At 40.8% G+C, this 17,590-nt stretch overlaps 1 protein-coding gene across 2 annotated transcripts in view; it reads right to left on the reverse strand.

The window, feature by feature from the left end:
* Positions 1–978: 978 nt before the first annotated feature.
* LOC106572530 (diacylglycerol kinase alpha) overlaps positions 979–17,590 on the reverse strand; it is a 52,097-nt gene continuing 35,485 nt past the window's right edge. For both annotated transcript variants that reach the window (XM_014146773.3, XM_014146772.3), the window contains exons 21-24: positions 9,001–9,190; positions 8,590–8,707; positions 7,038–7,098; positions 979–3,455 (exon numbers count right to left, since the gene is read on the reverse strand). In XM_014146773.3, coding sequence (XP_014002248.1) covers positions 3,378–3,455; positions 7,038–7,098; positions 8,590–8,707; positions 9,001–9,190 — 447 coding nt within the window. In that variant the 3' untranslated portion in view covers positions 979–3,377. The remainder of the gene's footprint in view (positions 3,456–7,037; positions 7,099–8,589; positions 8,708–9,000; positions 9,191–17,590) is intronic.

Genomic DNA, 17,590 nt, shown 5'->3' on the forward strand with positions numbered 1-17,590 from the left:
TATAGATGACCTGGAGCCAGTGGGTTTGGCGACGAATATGAAGCGAGGGCCAGCCAACGAGAGCATACAGGTAGAAGTGGTGGGTAGTATATGGGGCTTTGGTGACAAAACGGATGGCACTATGATAGACTACATCCAATTTGCTGAGTAGTGTTGGAGGCTATTTTGTTAATGACATCGCCTAAGTCAAGGATCGGTAGGATAGCCAGTTTTACGAGGGTATGTTTAACAGCATAAGTGAAGGAGGCTTTGTTGCGAAATAGGAAGCTGATTCTAGATTTAATTTTGGATTGGAGATGCTTAATGTGAGTCTGGAAGGAGAGTTTACAGTCTAACCAGACACCTAGGTATTTGTAGTTGTCCACATATTCTAAGTCAGAACCGTCCAGAGTAGTGATGCTAGGCGGGTGGGTGTGGGCAGCGATCGGTTGAAGAGCATGCATTTAGTTTTTCTTGCATTTAAGAGCAGTTAGAGCGTCTGCTAAATGACTAAAATGTGAAAATGCTTAACGCCTGGGAAGAAAACACTTCAATTTGCTCAACTTGCTATTAATTCAACTTTACCCCAAGGCAAATATTTTGACTATTAGCCCACCCACAAAGCTACAAGGATGCACTTTCATGCTAGGTTAAGGACCTCATGTTGAAGCTTATAGAGACCCCAACTGATGTATAGAACAATCTTATAAGTATCTACTTTGGTTTAGATACACTCATCATGAAACCTCTAACACACTTTTTTTGGACTTAACTTGCTTACCACTTTTTCTGTGTGGTTTCTTCCTTAGACTCCATGAAATTATGACCTTTTCCTAAATATTTGGTCAAATTATGAATTTTGTGTATGGTTTGCTTGAATTAAGAGTGACTCAATTTAACCCTTTGGCTCAATTTACCCCACTCTCTCCTTGGCCTAACTAATAAAGAAACATATCAAATAGTTACCTATTCATTATATAATAACCACACCACATTGCACAATGTCAAATCGGTTTATTGAAATATCTATAGCATAATTTCCAATATTTTCAACATTCTCAGTATTTAAGTGAAATGATATGGCTAAATATTCAATTAGAGATACCGAATAACAGAAAACTGAGACCTTACATTGAGAGGAGGAAGTAAACAATTTGTTTTTTCGATTCCAAATGGTCATTCAATATATTAAAACTACTGAATTAAACTACTGCTATTAAAACAATTAAATTACGTTTGGCCACAGGACATAGGAGCAAAGAGTTTCCTGCTGACAAGAGTGCATAATAATTTCATATAAATCTGCACTCATGTGGGTATATTACCATAAGCATTATGCACTGAGCTTTTAAATATTTCATAACTTAATAAATCCTAGACTTTCAATGACCAAATTTGATACAGTACCAGTCAAAAGTTTGGACAAACCTACTCATTTCAGGGTTTTCTTTATATTCTACATTATAGAATAATAGTGAAGACATCAAAACTATGAAATAACACACATGGAATCATGTAGTAACACAAAAGTGTTAAACAAATCAAAATATATTTTATATTTGAGATTCTTCAACGTAGCCAACCTTTGCCTTGATGACAGCTTTTCACACTCTAGGCATTCTCTCAACTAGCTTCATGAGGTAGTCACCTGGAATGCATTTCAATTAACAGGTGTGCCTTGTTAAGTTAATTTGTGGAATTTCTTTCCTTCTTAATATGTTTGAGCCAAATCAGTTGTGTTGTGACAAGGTAGGGGTGGTATACATAAGATAGCCCTATTTGGTAAAAGACCAAGTCCATATTATGACAAGACCAGCTCAAATAAGCAAAGAGAAACGACAGTCCATCATTACTTTAAGACATGAAGGTCAGTCAAAAAGGAACATTTCAAGAACTTTGAAAGTTTCTTCAAGTGCAGTCGCAAAAAAACATAAAATGCTATAATGAAACGGTCTCAATTGAGGACCGTCACAGGAAAGGAAGACCCAGAGTTACCTCTGCTGCAGAGGATAAGTTCATTTGAGTTACCAGCCTCAGAAATCGGCAATTAACTGCACCTCAGATTGCCCCTCACAGAGTTCAAGTTCAAGACACATCAACATCAACTGTTCAGAGGAGACTGTGTGAATCAGTTCTTCCTGGTCAAATTGCTGCAAATAAACCACTGCTAAAGGACACCAATAAGAAGAAGAGACTTGCTTGGGCCAAGAAACATTAGACCGGTGGATATTTGTCCTTTGGTCTGATGAGTCCAAATTCGCGATCTTTGGTTCCAACTGCCATGTCTTTGTGAGACGCAGAGTAGATGAACGGATGTGTGGTTCCCACCGTAAAGCATGGAGGTGGTGTGATGGTGCTTTGCTGGTGACACTGTTTGTGATTTATTTAGAATTCAAGGCACACTTAACCAGCATGGCTACCACATCATTCTGCAGCGATACACCATCCCATCTGGTTTACGCTTAGTGTGACTATCATTTGTTTTTCAACAGGACACCTCCAGGCTGTGTAAGGGCTATTTGACAAGAAGAAGAGTGCTGCATCAGATGACCTGGCCTCCACAATCACCCAACCTCAACGCAATTGAGATGGTTTGGGATGAGTTGGACCGCAGAGTGAAGGAAAAGCAGCCAACAAGTGCTCAGCATATGTGGGAACTCCTTCAAGACTGTTGGAAAAGCCTTCCAGGTGACTACCTCATGAAGCTGGTTGAGAGAATTCAAAGCTGTCATCAAGGCAAAGGTTGGCTACTTTGAAGAATCTAAAATATATTTTGATTTGTTTAACACTTTTTTGGGGTTACTACATGATTCCATGTGTTATTTCATAGTTTTGATGTCTTCACTATTATTCTACAATGTAGAAAATAGTAAAAATAAAGAAAAACCCTTTAATGAGTAGGCGTGTCCAAACTTTTGACTGGTACTGTATACATTTAAATTATCCTACAAAAACGCAATAACAATTAAGGAAAATGCAGTTAAAATAATCTTATTGAATAAACATTTAACTCCAACTTTTCAAGCGGATACCAATATCTTAGACTGTGCAACCCAGCAGTCTTTGTCCCCTTGATAACGCATAAGGTGAATTTGGCAAAAAATGTGGTCAAAGGCACATAAAACCCACTAAAAGCTCTTAACTTGTTGTCCAGAGTCATATATAAGGCTATCATATAGCTGTAGTTGGCAATGTTTTCATAATATCGTCTTGTATTGAGGCAGAACAAACAAAATAATATGTGTTGAACTTTCTTAAAATGTTGGTCAACCTATTTCTCTAAAATATGCATATACCAACTGGTTTCACAAACCAAGTTGCTTCTGTCATTTCACAATGTAAAATAATAAGCAAGTGCATATAGGCCGTGTTACTGCGTGTAGCCAGGGAGCAGGCTACTACTTTGAGCTGAAGAAGCTGGAGCGGCTCTGGGGACCCGTCAGCATATTGGCCTGGTTCTTGTGTGTGATGTGAATCTGAAGGGGGAATATGAGTGAAAGGTTGTGTTACTCAAATGACCATGTTATTACCATGTCTACGTACTTGTTACCAACATATTACCATGTTATATTAACATGTTATTAAATCAAAGCAAATGTATTTGTCACATACACATGGTTAGCAGATGTTAATGCAAGTGTAGCGAAATGCTTGTGCTTCTAGTTCCGACCATGCAGTAATATCTAACAAGTAATATAACCTAACAATTCCACAACAACTACCTTATACACACACACACACAAGTGTAAAGGAATGAATACGAATATGTACATAAAAATATATAAATGAGTGATAGCCGAACGGCATAGGCAAGATGCAGTAGATGGTAAGAGTACCGTATATACATATGAGATGAGTAATGTAGGGTATGAGAACATTATATATAGTGGCATTGTTTAAAGTGGCTAGTGATACATTTAATTACATCAAGATGGCAAATGCAGTAGATGGTATAGCGTACAATATATACATATGAGATGAGTAATGTAGGGTATGTAAACATTATATAAAGTGGCTAGTGATAAATTGATTACATCAATTTTTCCATTATTAAAGTGGCTGGAGTTGAGTCAGTATGTTGGCAGTAGCCACTCAATGTTAGTGATGGCTGTTTAACAGTCTGATGGCCTTGAGATAGAAGCTGTTTTTCAGTCTCTCGGTCCCCACTTTGATGCACCTGTACTGACATTGCCTTCTGGATAATAGCGGGGTGAACAGGCAGTGGCTCGGGTGGTTGTTGTCCTTGATGATCTTTTTGGCCTTCCTGTGACATCGGGTGGTGTAGGTGTCCTGGAGGGCAGGTAGTTTGACCCCGGTGATGCGTTGTGCAGACCTCACTACCCTCTGGAGAGCCTTCCGGTTATGGGCGGAGCAGCTGCCGTACCAGGTGGTGATACAGCCCGACAGTATGCTCTCGATTTTGCAGAGTTTGTGAGTGTTTTTGGTGACAAGACGAATTTCTTCAGCCTCCTGAGGTTGAAGAGGCGCTGCTGCGCCTTCTTCACCACGCTGTGTGTGTGGGTGGACCATTTCAGTTTGTCCGTGATGTGTACGCCGAGGAACTTAAAACTCTCCACCCTCTCCACTACTGTCCCGTCAATGTAGATAAGGGGCTGCTCCCTCTGCTGTTTCCTGAAGTCCACGATCATCTCCTTTGTTTTGTTGACATTGAGTGTGAGGTTATTTTCCTGACACCACACTCCGAGGGCCCTCACCTCCTCCCTGTAGGCCGTCTTGTCGTTGTTGGTTATCAAGCCTACCACTGTACTGTCGTCTGCAAACTCGATGATTGAGTTGGAGGTGTGTATGGCCACGCAGTCGTGGGTGAACAGGGAGTACAGGAGAGGGCTGAGAACGCACCCTTGTGGGGACCCAGTGTTGAGGATCAGTGGGGTGGAGATGTTGTTACCTACCCTCACCACCTGGGGGCGGTCCGTCAGGAAGTCCAGGACCCAGTTGCACAGGGCGGGGTCGAGACCCAGTGTCTCGAGCTTAATGACGAGTTTGGAGGGTACTATGGTGTTAAACGCTGAGCTGTAATCGATGAACAGCATTCTTAAATAGGTATTCCTCTTGTCCAGATGGGTTAGGGCAGTGTGATGGCGATTGCGTTGTCTGTGGACCTATTGGGGCGGTAAGCAAATTGGAGTAGGTCTAGGGTGTCAGGTAGGGTGGAGGTGATATGGTCCTTGACTAGTCTCTAAAAGCACTTCATGATGACGGAAGTGAGTGCTACAGGGCGGTAGTCATTTAGCTCAGTTACCTTAGTTTTCTTGGGAACAGGAACAATGGTGGCCCTCTTGAAGCATGTGGGGACAGCAGACTGGGATAAGGATTGATTGAATATGTCTGTAAACATACCAGCCAGCTGGTCTGCGCATGCTCTTAGGACGAGGCCGGGGATGCCGTCTGGGCCTGCAGTCTTGCGAGGGTTAACACGTTTAAATGTTTTACTCACGTTGGCTACAGTGAAGGATAGCCCGCAGGTTTTGGTAGCGGGCCGTGTCAGTGGCACTGTATTGTCCTCAAAGTGAGCAAAAAAGTTGTTTAGTCTGTCTGGGAGCAAGGCATCGTGATCCGCGACGGGGATGGTTTTTCTTTTGTAGTCTGTGATTGACTGTAGACCCTGCCACATACCTCATGTCTGAGCTGTTGAATTGCGACTCCACTTTGTCTCTGTACTGACGCTTGTTTGATTACCTTGGAGGGAATAGCTACACTGTTTGTATTCGGTCATGTTTCCGGTCACCTTGACCTGATCAAAAGCAGTGGTTCACACGTTCAGTTTTGCGCAAATGCTGCCATCAATCCACGGTTTCTGGTTGGGAAATGTTTTAATAGACGCTGTGGGTACAACATCACCGATGCACTTGTTAATAAACTCTCACACCGAATCATCGTATTCATCAATGTTGTTGTTAGCCGCAATGCGGAACATATCCCAGTCCACGTGATCGAAGCAATCTTGAAGCGTGGAATCCGATTGGTCGGACCAGCGTTGAACAGACCTGAGCGCGGGTGCTTCCTCTTTTAGTTTCTGTCTATAGGCTGGGAGCAACAAAATGGAGTCGTGGTCAGCTTTTCCGAAGGGAGGGCGGGGGAGGGCCTTATATGCGTCGCGGAAGTTAGAATAACAGTGGTCTAGGGTTTTGCCAGCCCTGGTAGCACAATCGATATGCTGATAGAATTTGGGGAGCCTTGTTTTCAGATTAGCCTTGTTAAAATCCCCGGCTACAATAAATGCAGCCTCAGGATAAGTGGTTTCCAGTTTACATAGAGTCCAATGAAGTTATTTCAGGGCCGTCGATGTGTCTGTTTGGGGGGGAATATACACGACTGTGATTATGATCGAAGAGAATTCTCTTGGTAAATAATGCGGTCGGCATTTCATTGTGAGGAATTCTAAATCAGGTGAACAAAAGGACTTGAGTTCCTGTATGTTGTTATGATCACACCACGTCTCGTTAATCATAAGGCATACACCCCCGCCCTTCTTCTTACCAGAGAGATGCTTGTTTCTGTCGGCGCGATGCGTGAAGAAACCAGGTGGCTGTACCGACTCTGATAGCGTGTCTCGAGTGAGCCATGTTTCCGTGAAACAAAGAACGTTACAGTCTCGGATGTCTCTCTGGAATGCGACCCTTGCTCGGATTTCGTCTACCTTGTTGTCAAGAGACTGGACATTGGCGAGTAGTATGCTCGGGAGCGGTGCGGATGTGCCCGTCTACGGAGCCTGACCAGAAGACCGCTCAGTCTGCGCCTTCTACGGCGCCGTTGTTTTGGGTCGCCGGCTGGGATCCGATCCATTGTCCTGGGTGGTAGGCCAAACAGAGGATCCGCTTCGGGAAAGTCGTATTCCTGGTCGTAATGTTGGTGAGTTGACGTTGCTCTTATATCCAATAGTTCCTCCCGACTGTATGTAACAAAAACCTAAGATTACCTGGGGTAACAATGTAAGAAATAGCAACAAGCTCCATGGTCTCTAGCAATAGAACTTGCTTTAAAAACTCTTAAAACAATCTGTTACCCTGAACTCAATCTGGGTTCCTAGCACTCACCGTACAGGGTGGCTGCATCCAGGGCTCTCCGTCTATCTGCATCGGTAAAGGTTTCTTAGTCCTGAGAGATGGACAGAAACATAAGGGAGATAATTCTGTGTTCACAACATCTCGGAATTTTGTAAATACCAGAATACAACTGGGAAAAATACACTTTAACGCCCCTCCAACTGGTAATTACTAGTGGGAAACTCATCTATCATCCCCAAGCTCCGAGTTTCCCACTTGCACCTCTGACGTCATTTGTCAACAAAAAAAGACAGCAAGCATGGTGGCATCTTCAGCAGTTGTACAAATTATTGATACTAAATTGATTCTGTTTATCTTCCTTCTGATTTTAAAAAGTGAAAGCAGCTCTGGATATAGGGCAGGTAGCCTAGTGGTGGCAGGTAGCCTAGTGGTTAGAGTGTTGGGCCAGTAACTGAAAGGTTGCTGGATCGAATCCCAGAGCTAATAAGGTAGAAATCTGTCGTTCTGCCCCTGAACAAGGCAGTTAACCTACTGTTCCCTGGTAGGCTGTCTGACTTGCCTAGTTAAATAAAGGTTAAATAAAAAATAAAAAATAAATATATACGCACACAAGTTTGGGGTCACTTAGAAATGTCCTTGTTTTTGAAAGAAAAACAAATTTTTTGTCGATTTAAAATAACATCAAATTGATGAGAAATACAGTGTAGACATTGTTAATGTTGTAAATTACTATTGTAGCTGGAAACGGCTGATTTCTTTTAATGGAATATCTAAATAGGCGAGTTCTGTACAGAGGTCAATTATCAGCAACCATCATTCCTGTGTTCCAATGGCACGTTGTGTTAGCTAATCCAAGTTTATCATTTTAAAAGGCTAATTGATCATTAGAAAACCCTTTTGCAATTATGTTAGCACAGCTGAAAACTGCGGTTCTAATTAAAGAAGCAATAAAACTGGCCTTCTTTAGACAAGTTGAGTATCTGGAGAATCAGTGTTTGTGGGTTCAATTACAGGCTCAAAATGTCCAGAAACAAAGAACTTTCTTCTTATGTAGATATTCCATAAAAAAACTGCCGTTTCCAGCTACAATAGTTATTTACAACATTAACAATGTCTACACTGTATTTCTGATCAATTTGATGTTATTTTAATTTCTAAGTGACCCCAAACTGTTGAACAGTAGATGTGTGTGTGTGTGTGTAGATAGATATACATACATACATACATACATACATACATACATACATACATACATACATACATACATACATACATACATACATACATACATACACACACACACATCTACCTTTTATGGGCAAAAAATAGCAAAATAATCAAAACTTTCTCATGACCTACACATTTGATGGAATTTCTCAGTTCAAAACGTGAATACACCCATCTTGTATTTAAGACTTTACAATGGGTAATTACCACCTTCCCAGTTGGTCATGAAGGCAGCATTAGTAGTGAGGATGGAATCATTTTTTATAAAGGTGCAAGGTGTAAAAATAATCATCCCACATCATACTGTGATATCTCAGCTAGTCTGTACATGTCTCAACATGTCGCAAACACTCACCTGATTGTAATTTGTGAGGTTTTTGCTAGTCTTATAGCACTCTTAAGTCCAGTATATATCTGCCCCATCTCCATGGCCCCTTCTAGACCAACCACTTCCAAACGCCGGTCACTGAGGTCTGTCATGGAAGATGGAAACACTGAACATGCAATTCACACAGAGGCAGTACAGTTTTTAGTCTGAGACTAAGCTGTTCAAACCTACTTCACAACCCATCCAGGGTCAAGTGCATCTTCCAATAAAAATACCAACAGTCCTCATTTAACAGCTGTGACATGAGAACAGACCTCTTGAAATGGATATCTAAAACATCTCACATGATATTCTAATAATATTCAATACCAGACATGGGCACAACTTAACATTTTGAAACCTTGAGCCCTTGGATCAAGCCAAGGGATTTCACTGTACCTTGTCCACTGACTTTCAGGATTTCAGGGTCGACAATAACCTCAGGCATTTCCTGAGGATTCATCAAGCACTTGGATTCACTCTTCTTGGCTTCTCCCCACAGGTTGGATCCACCGTGCATGCTGGGAATGTTGAGGACTGCTATCCCCTCCATAGAAAGGCCACTCAGGTCCAAAGGGGTGCCGCAGCACTGAGGGACGTACAACATCAGGCAGACAGTGCAACTTAATGAGATGCCATAATGAGCTAAACATACCACATAACTATCAGGTCAGCTGTGTTAACAATCCTCATGTAATAAAATAATATATGCTTGCTTGCTGACTATCGACGCGCTAGCGGAGTGGAACTCACCTTTCATGGAGAAGCATTATTTTCCATTGATAGGTTTGGATTTCTGAACTTTAAATGTTATTCATCATTAGTTGTAATAGATACCTGAGGGGTGCCATAGGCGAGGGGCTACACCAGAGGTTAATGGCTATCTGTAAGAGGAAAGTATATAGTGGGTGCAATTAAGCCTGGAATGTGCTGAGTGTAGGGAATGCGATCACATGTGGCAGGCATTGATAAGTGGAGACAGCCATGGATTAGTGATGAAGGGGGTCGAGGTCAGGTCAGATCCCTTTAAGGGAGAAAGAAAAGTTTATGGCCCGTATCACTTAGTTTCCTGCCAACCAATAAAGATACAATGTTTGTTCAGATGTGTAGGAGACTCAGCATAGGAGAAAGGTTTAAATATCAGTACAAAAAAAAAAAAAAATGTATGAATTGTATGCATTCACTACTGTAAGTCGCTCTGGAAAAGAGCGTCTGCTAAATGACTAAAATGTAAAATGTAAAAATCAGTGCTTGTATGAATATGTCCTCGTCTAATGCAGCTGTATTGATCCTCTAGGAAGAATAAAATTGGTTTGAGCTTTCATATTGTCCGTTGAGTTTTTACTCTGAAAATTAGAACCTAACAGTTGGCGTCACAAAAGGGATTCACCAAGATTTGCAGTTGAACTAGAGATTTCCGAATCAGAGAAACAGGAGCCGGCACCAGAAATAAGGTAGGCACAGTTCCTACACCTGTTATCACTAATTCTGACATCTTGGGGAGATTAGAATCGTAGGCTGAACAATTATAGGATACGGACCTAGAAAACCTGAGTTTATTCAGTAGGTCCATTGTGTAATGACCGGTCGTAAATATCTGGTGTAGGTTAGGTTCTATTAGGATAGGTCCCGAGTGGAGGTTTTCCTCTGCGAGATCCAGGTAAAAATAAGGTGTAGGGTAGGTTCCATAAGGATAGGTCCCGAGTAGAGGTTTTCCTCTGCGAGATCCAGGTAAAAATAAGGTGTAGGGTAGGTTCCATTAGGATAGGTCCCGAGTGGAGGTTTTCCTCTGCGAGATCCAGGTAAAAATAAGGTGTAGGGTAGGTTCCATAAGGATAGGTCCCGAGTGGAGGTTTTCCTCTGCGAGATCCAGGTAAAAATAAGGTGTAGGGTAGGTTCCATAAGGATAGGTCCCGAGTGGAGGTTTTCCGCTGTGAGATCCATGAGTGACAATACAGTGTAGGGTAGGTTCCATATATGATAGGTCCCTAGTGGGGATATTCCCCTGTGAGATCTGTAAAAGGGATGAAAGTCCCAGCTGCAGTGACAGTGAGGCAGTAGAGTGTATGTGGATAATGATAAGAAGGTTGCCTATAAATTCTGAAGGTAAGCCACATGCATGGTTAAAAGAAAAGCAATAAGATATTCAAACACAGTTTGAGTTACGTGATTTAGCAGTAGCAATAAGGAGAGAGGTTGGTTTATGCCCTATGGGGAGGGGGAACCATGAAAGATTACGTGGAAATAGGAAGACAAGTCTGAATAGATTTGGTAATGTGTGTTATCAACAGTGATATTTGAGGCACAACACTGGAATAAGACATTAGGTAATCCGTATTCTCCAGTAATACATTTGCAGACGCTATAGTATAGGTTCTAATACAAGGTATTAAGTGCTGTGACCAATTAATAGCCACAAATACCATAACTATTATCCGGGGAAGTGGGTAGCTCTACCTTGGAAAATCATTAATAGAAGGTGTGTATTATAGACAGGAGTGAATAAATCTAAACACCCTGCACACTGTCAAGGGAGGTTTCGGAATAACTATTGATATGGCAACAGATGGCCCTGATTTTCCCGGTAAAGCGGAGCTAGAGGATTTTTAATAAAGTCATGGAGGCTGAAAGAAGCACACAAGCATTCTACCAATTCAGCTCGAATATGGGAACAATTGACCAAACTGGATAAGATTGGTCAGCATTTCCTGGCTGACGGACAATTCCAATCTGATAAATTCAGGGAGGCAATTATGACTTGGCACAATGACAAAACCATAATTAAAGCTCAATATACCAGCGTTTTGATGTCAGCATTATCTCAACAAAAAATATCAACCGATAAACCCGGAATTAGTAGATGTACTCAGCTACAGAAAGACTGGGTACGGGAGTACATTGATAGAATTTCTACTTTGGCTTTGATATCAGGTTTGAAACCTGTGATCAAAACGGCAATTGCGGGGGTTGTGGATGAAATAGAGCAAGATGCTTTGAGAGTGGAATATAACTCCGCTCACTTCGCAGACGTGCGAGGGGTTAATACGGCCACAGGGAAAGTCACTAACTATAGTTTCAATGGCCAAGGTAAGAAAGAAACATAGCGGAAAAACATCAAAGCGTGGGAGAAAGAGTTCTGTTTTAGGTGTGGGGCTGTTGGTCATTGGAAAAAGGAGTGTAAAGTGGGAATGGAGCCTGCTGCAATCGGAGGAAATGCTGCCATGCAAGCGTTTGCATCTTTTTTAAAAGAGCAACAATAAATCCTCCGGAAAGTAGCAGGGCAGGAACTTTCACATAGCGGTGTATGACATCGGTACGATCGATAGTGGTTCATAGAGATTACAGTTCTATGTGAAGGAAGACATATGAGATCACGTCTTACACAACTTTTAATAGATGCCAGGGAACAAATATCGCTGATTCCTTATGATGAGAAATTGGATACATTTGCCACAAGAAAAAGTATTTTGGGTTGAAGAATCTAGGTGAAATGCCAGGGGGATGGATTCTAAAGAGGAAACAAATTAAAATGATCTGGCCAAACACTCAGAAAATCTTGGGAGCTTTTTATCTTATGAGACATTCAAATCAAATCAAATTAATTTATATAGCCCTTCGTACATCAGCTGATCTCTCAAAGTGCTGTACAGAAACCCAGCCTAAAACCCCAAACAGCAAGCAATGCATGTGAAAGAAGCACGGTGGCTAGGAAAGACTCCCTAGGAAAAACTCCCTAGAAAGGCCAAAAACCTAGGAAGAAACCTAGAGAGGGACCAGGCTATGAGGGGTGGCCAGTCCTCTTCTGGCTGTGCAGGGTGGATATTATAACAGAACATGGTCAAGATGTTAAAATGTGGTTTTATTATGAAATAGATTTACATTTTATGTCGTCTTGTTCTGAAATAGATTTCTAGAATGGACGAACGGGTGGAGGGGTCACGAGGAATTAGTATAGGGGTTACCAAACCTAAAATTAACTTTTACATTTTTTTTGTTCATGAACATTGTGGTGTGGTGGTTATGGAAAATCATGGGGAAAAGAGACCTCTGAATCATCGTTGGACTCAGTGGTGAGATAAAGTCGCTGTGTCTAAGGGTAGTACATGCTAAATAAAAGATACATAAACGTTGGGGTGGATTAAAACAAATGTTTAATGATTGGAGTAAGATAGAGGATTTACCACTATCATGTTTGATTTATAATTAATTGTTTTGGATTGCTGATTAAGATGTAGCATAGTGAATACTAAGGAAATTTACACTTTCTTTTCCAAAAGAGGGTGTTTCATTATCTCTCGTTGGAATGTTCCCGGAGACTGTGGTCTTGGGGAGAGCAGTTAGGGATATTCGGCAGTTTTAAGTATAAAAGTATCTGGAGTAGGCCATAAACGGAGTTCCCAGATAAGTAAGGCCTGTTATTTAGTGGGGTCTTTTCAATTTGGTTTTAAATTTGGTATGCAGAATGAAAGAAAGGTTAAAAATGTTTTTAAATGTTTTCGGAAGGACAGGGAAAGAAAAGGGAGAGGAAATGTTTAATGGTGTCAAATGCCCTGTATCTTGACTTTCTGGTGAGGCCTGATCAATCTCACTAGAAATTATCGAAACGGGTGGGATTTAATTATAAAATGAATGAGAAACACCAGTCTCTATTCTATTTTACCATTACTTTATGGGATACCATTATTTCCTTATGGAGTTGTCAAGAGTTTATTTAACATGTTGTTTTTGAATCACGATGTGAATCATGTGTTCGAAGGGAAAATGACTAGTTCCCTGGGCCCGGCCCTGGTCCTTGGGTAAATATACACATTTACTTTGTTCAGTCTGCATATAGAAGAAAAAATATATGTTAATGATGGTTGACAGTTACTCCAAATGGATTGTGATATGTGTATTGCTGATTTAATTTGTGTCTTTGTTTCGATACAAATTTCACCAGATTGGGTCTACTGGAGTGTTGAGATTCCCAGATGGATTAGGGTGCTAACTCCCTGATCTGGTAACTCTTCTGAGAGGTCGCCGGTAAAATAAGGGAGTATAAACCAAGTTTGAAAATGGTTTTAACAGTATGTTGTTATGCTCTTTGACATTTGTCGTAGAGATAATGTTATTAAGAAGTTGGGAATGTAATATTTTGTCATAGTCAATTCTTGTTTGGATTTCCTGAAACAAAACTGTTGTTCTAATCTGTCCTCTCTATAGGTTATCATGGAAGGTGACGTCAGATGGTGTCTTAATGCATGTAGGAATAATTTGACCACAAACAGTGTATGTGAACCCCAAAATCCTTCCTAACCGGCTGAAGAAAGAGCAACAAAGGCGTTCAATGCGACAGTGACTTTATAAACTCCAATCTGAGTCCGAGCCAAACCTGGGTACAGACGGCAGGAGTGCTGAGACCGTGCATGTGGAGTGAGAACATACACATTTCTCTCATGCTCCTGGGGTGCTGGTGGGGGAAATGGACCAGAAAGAATGGTGGTAGCGGCTCAGATGAGAGATTCATGTATGTGGGAAAAACGGATGTATCTATTTGGATATTAAAATTGGGACATTATCAAGGGCCATCAAATGTGACAGGCAAGAGTTACATGTGCCGTTGGGAAGATGAACTGTCCCGCTACCTGAAGAAGACATGCTAGAATGATAAGTGCCGGGAAAAGGGGCAAAACACAACTCTCAACATCAACAGTGAAGAGGCGACTCCGGGATGCTGGCCTTCTAGGCAGAGTTGCAAAGAAAAAGCCATATCTCAGACTGGCCAATAAAAATAAAAGATTAAGATGGGCAAAAGAACACAGACACTGGACAGAGAAGTATTTTTCTTTGCAACTTGGAGCATCCCGGAGTCGCCTCTTCACCGTTGACGTTGAGATTGGTGTTATGCGGTACTATTTAATGAAGCTGCCAGTTGAGGACTTGTGAGGAGTCTGTTTCTCAAACTAGACACTCTAAAGTACTTGTCCTCTTGCTCAGTTGTACACCGGGGCCTCCCACTCATCTTTCTATTCTGGTTAGAGCCTGTTTGCGTTGTTCTGTGAAGGGAGTAGAACACGGCGTTGTACGAGATCTTCAGTTTCTTGGCTATTTCGCACATGGAATAGCCTTCATTTCTCAGAACAAGAATAGACTGACGAGTTTCAGAAGAAAGTTATTTGTTTCTGGTCATTTTGAGCCTGAAATCGATCCCACAAATGATGATGCTCCAGATACTCAACTAGTCTAAAGAAGGCCAGTTTTATTGCTTCTTTAATCAGAACAGTTTTCAGCTGTGCTAACATAATTGCAAAAGGGTTTTCTAATGATCAATTAGCCTTTTAAAATTATAAACTTGGATTAGCTAACACAGCATGCCATTGGAACACTGGAGTGATAGTTGCTTCTAATGTTCCTCTTTACGCCTATGTAGATATTCCATTTAAAATAAATCTGCCGTTTCCAGCTACAATAGTCATTTACTACATTAACAATGTCTACACTGTATTTCTGACCAATTTGATGTTATTTTAAATGGACAAAAGCAGCTTCTTTCAAAAACAAGGACATTTCTAAGTGACCCCAAACTTTTGAAAGGTTGTGTGTGTGTATATATATATATATATATATATATATATATATATATATATATATATATATATATATATATATATATATATATATACACACACACACATATATATATACACATATACATATACACACACACACATATATATATACACATATATATACATACACACATATATATATATATACACACATATACATATACACACACACACATATATATATACACATATATATACATACACACATATATATATATACACATATACATACATACACATATATACATATATATATACATACACATACATATATACATATATATATACATACACACATACATACATACATACATACATACACAGTGGGGCAAAAAAGTATTTAGTCAGCCACCAATTGTGCAAGTTCTCCCACTTAAAAAGATGAGAGAGGCCTGTAATTTTCATCATAGGTACACGTCAACTATGACAGACAAAATGAGAAAAGAAAATCCAGAAAATCACATTGTAGGATTTTTAATGAATTTATTTGCAAATTATGGTGGAAAGTAAGTATTTGGTCGCCTACAAACAAGCAAGATTTGGCTCTCACAGACCTGTAACTTATTTTTTAAGAGGCTCCTCTGTCCTCCACTCGTTACCTGTATTAATGGCACCTGTTTGAACTTGTTATCAGTATAAAAGACACCTGTCCACAACCTCAAACAGCCACCCTCCAAACTCCACTATGGCCAAGACCAAAGAGCTGTCAAAGGACACCAGAAACAAAATTGTAGACCTGCACCAGGCTGGGAAGACTGAATCTGCAATAGGTAAGCAGCTTGGTTTGAAGAAATCAACTGTGGGAGCAATTATTAGGAAATGGAAGACATACAAGACCACTGATAATCTCCCTCGATCTGAGGCTCCACGTAAGATCTCACCCCGTGGGGTCAAAATGATCACAAGAACGGTGAGCAAAAATCCCAGAACCACACGGGGGGACCTAGTGAATGACCTGCAGAGAGCTGGGACCAAAGTAACAAAGCCTACCATCAGTAACACACTACGCCGCCAGGGACTCAAATCCTGCAGTGCCAGATGTGTCCCCCTGCTTAAGCCAGTACATGTCTAGGCCCGTCTGAAGTTTGCTAGAGAGCATTTGGATGATCCAGAAGAGGATTGGGAGAATGTCATATGGTCAGATTAAACAAAAATATAACTTTGTGTTTGGAGGACAAAGAATGCTGAGTTGCATCCAAAGAACACCATACCTACTGTGAAGCATGGGGGTGGAAACATCATGCTTTGGGGCTGTTTTTCTGCAAAGGGACCAGGACGACTGATCCGTGTAAAGGAAAGAATGAATGGGGCCATGTATCGTGAGATTTTGAGTGAAAACCTCCTTCCATCAACAAGGGCATTGAAGATGAAACGTGGCTGGGTCTTTCAGCATGACAATGATCCCAATCACACGGCCCGGGCAACGAAGGAGTGGCTTCGTAAGAAGCATTTCAAGGTCCTGGAGTGGCCTAGCCAGTCTCCAGATCTCAACCCCATAGAAAATCTTTGGAGGGAGTTGAAAGTCCGTGTTGCCCAGCGACAGCCCCAAAACATCACTGCTCTAGAGGAGATCTGCATGGAGGAATGGGCCAAAATACCAGCAACAGTGTGTGAAAACCTTGTGAAGACTTACAGAAAACGTTTGACCTGTGTCATTGCCAACAAAGGGTATTTAACCTCTATGGGCTAGGTGGGACGCTAGCGTGCCACCCGTGGTGCACTCCATCAACAGCAGGTGCATTTCAAGAGCGGCAAATTTGAATCCAAATAAATGTCAAAATTCAAATTTTTCAAACATACAACTATTTTACACCCTTTGAAAGATAAACATCTCCTTAATCTAACCACGTTTTACGATTTCAAAAAGGTTTTACGGCGAAAGCATAAATTTAGAGTATGTTAGGACAGTACATTTACAAGAGTTGTGTGTAATGTTTTGTCAATTCAAAGACAGGGTCACCAAAACCATAAAACCAGCTAAAATGATGCACTAACCTTTTACAATCTCCATCAGATGACACTCCTAGGACATTATGTTAGACAATGCATGCATTTTTAGTTCTATCAAGTTCATATTTATATCCAAAAACAGCGTTTTACTATGGCATTGATGTTGAGGAAATCGTTTCCCTCCAATAACCGGCAGTCAAGTCAGCGTCACAAATTAAATAATTAAAATTAGAAAACATTGGTAAAATCTTATATTGTCATTTAAAGAATTATAGATTTACATCTCTTGAACGCAATCAACTTGCCAGATTTAAAAATAACCTTACTGGGAAATCACACTTTGCAATAATCTGAGCACTGCGCCCAGAAAAATACGCGTTGCGATACAGACTAGACGTCATGTTGGGGAGATCTAAAATCGAAAATACTAT

The sequence above is a fragment of the Salmo salar genome, chromosome 15 (genome assembly GCF_965601325.2).
Source record: "Salmo salar chromosome 15, fSalSal1, whole genome shotgun sequence".
Classification (NCBI taxonomy): Eukaryota; Metazoa; Chordata; class Actinopteri; order Salmoniformes; family Salmonidae; genus Salmo; species Salmo salar.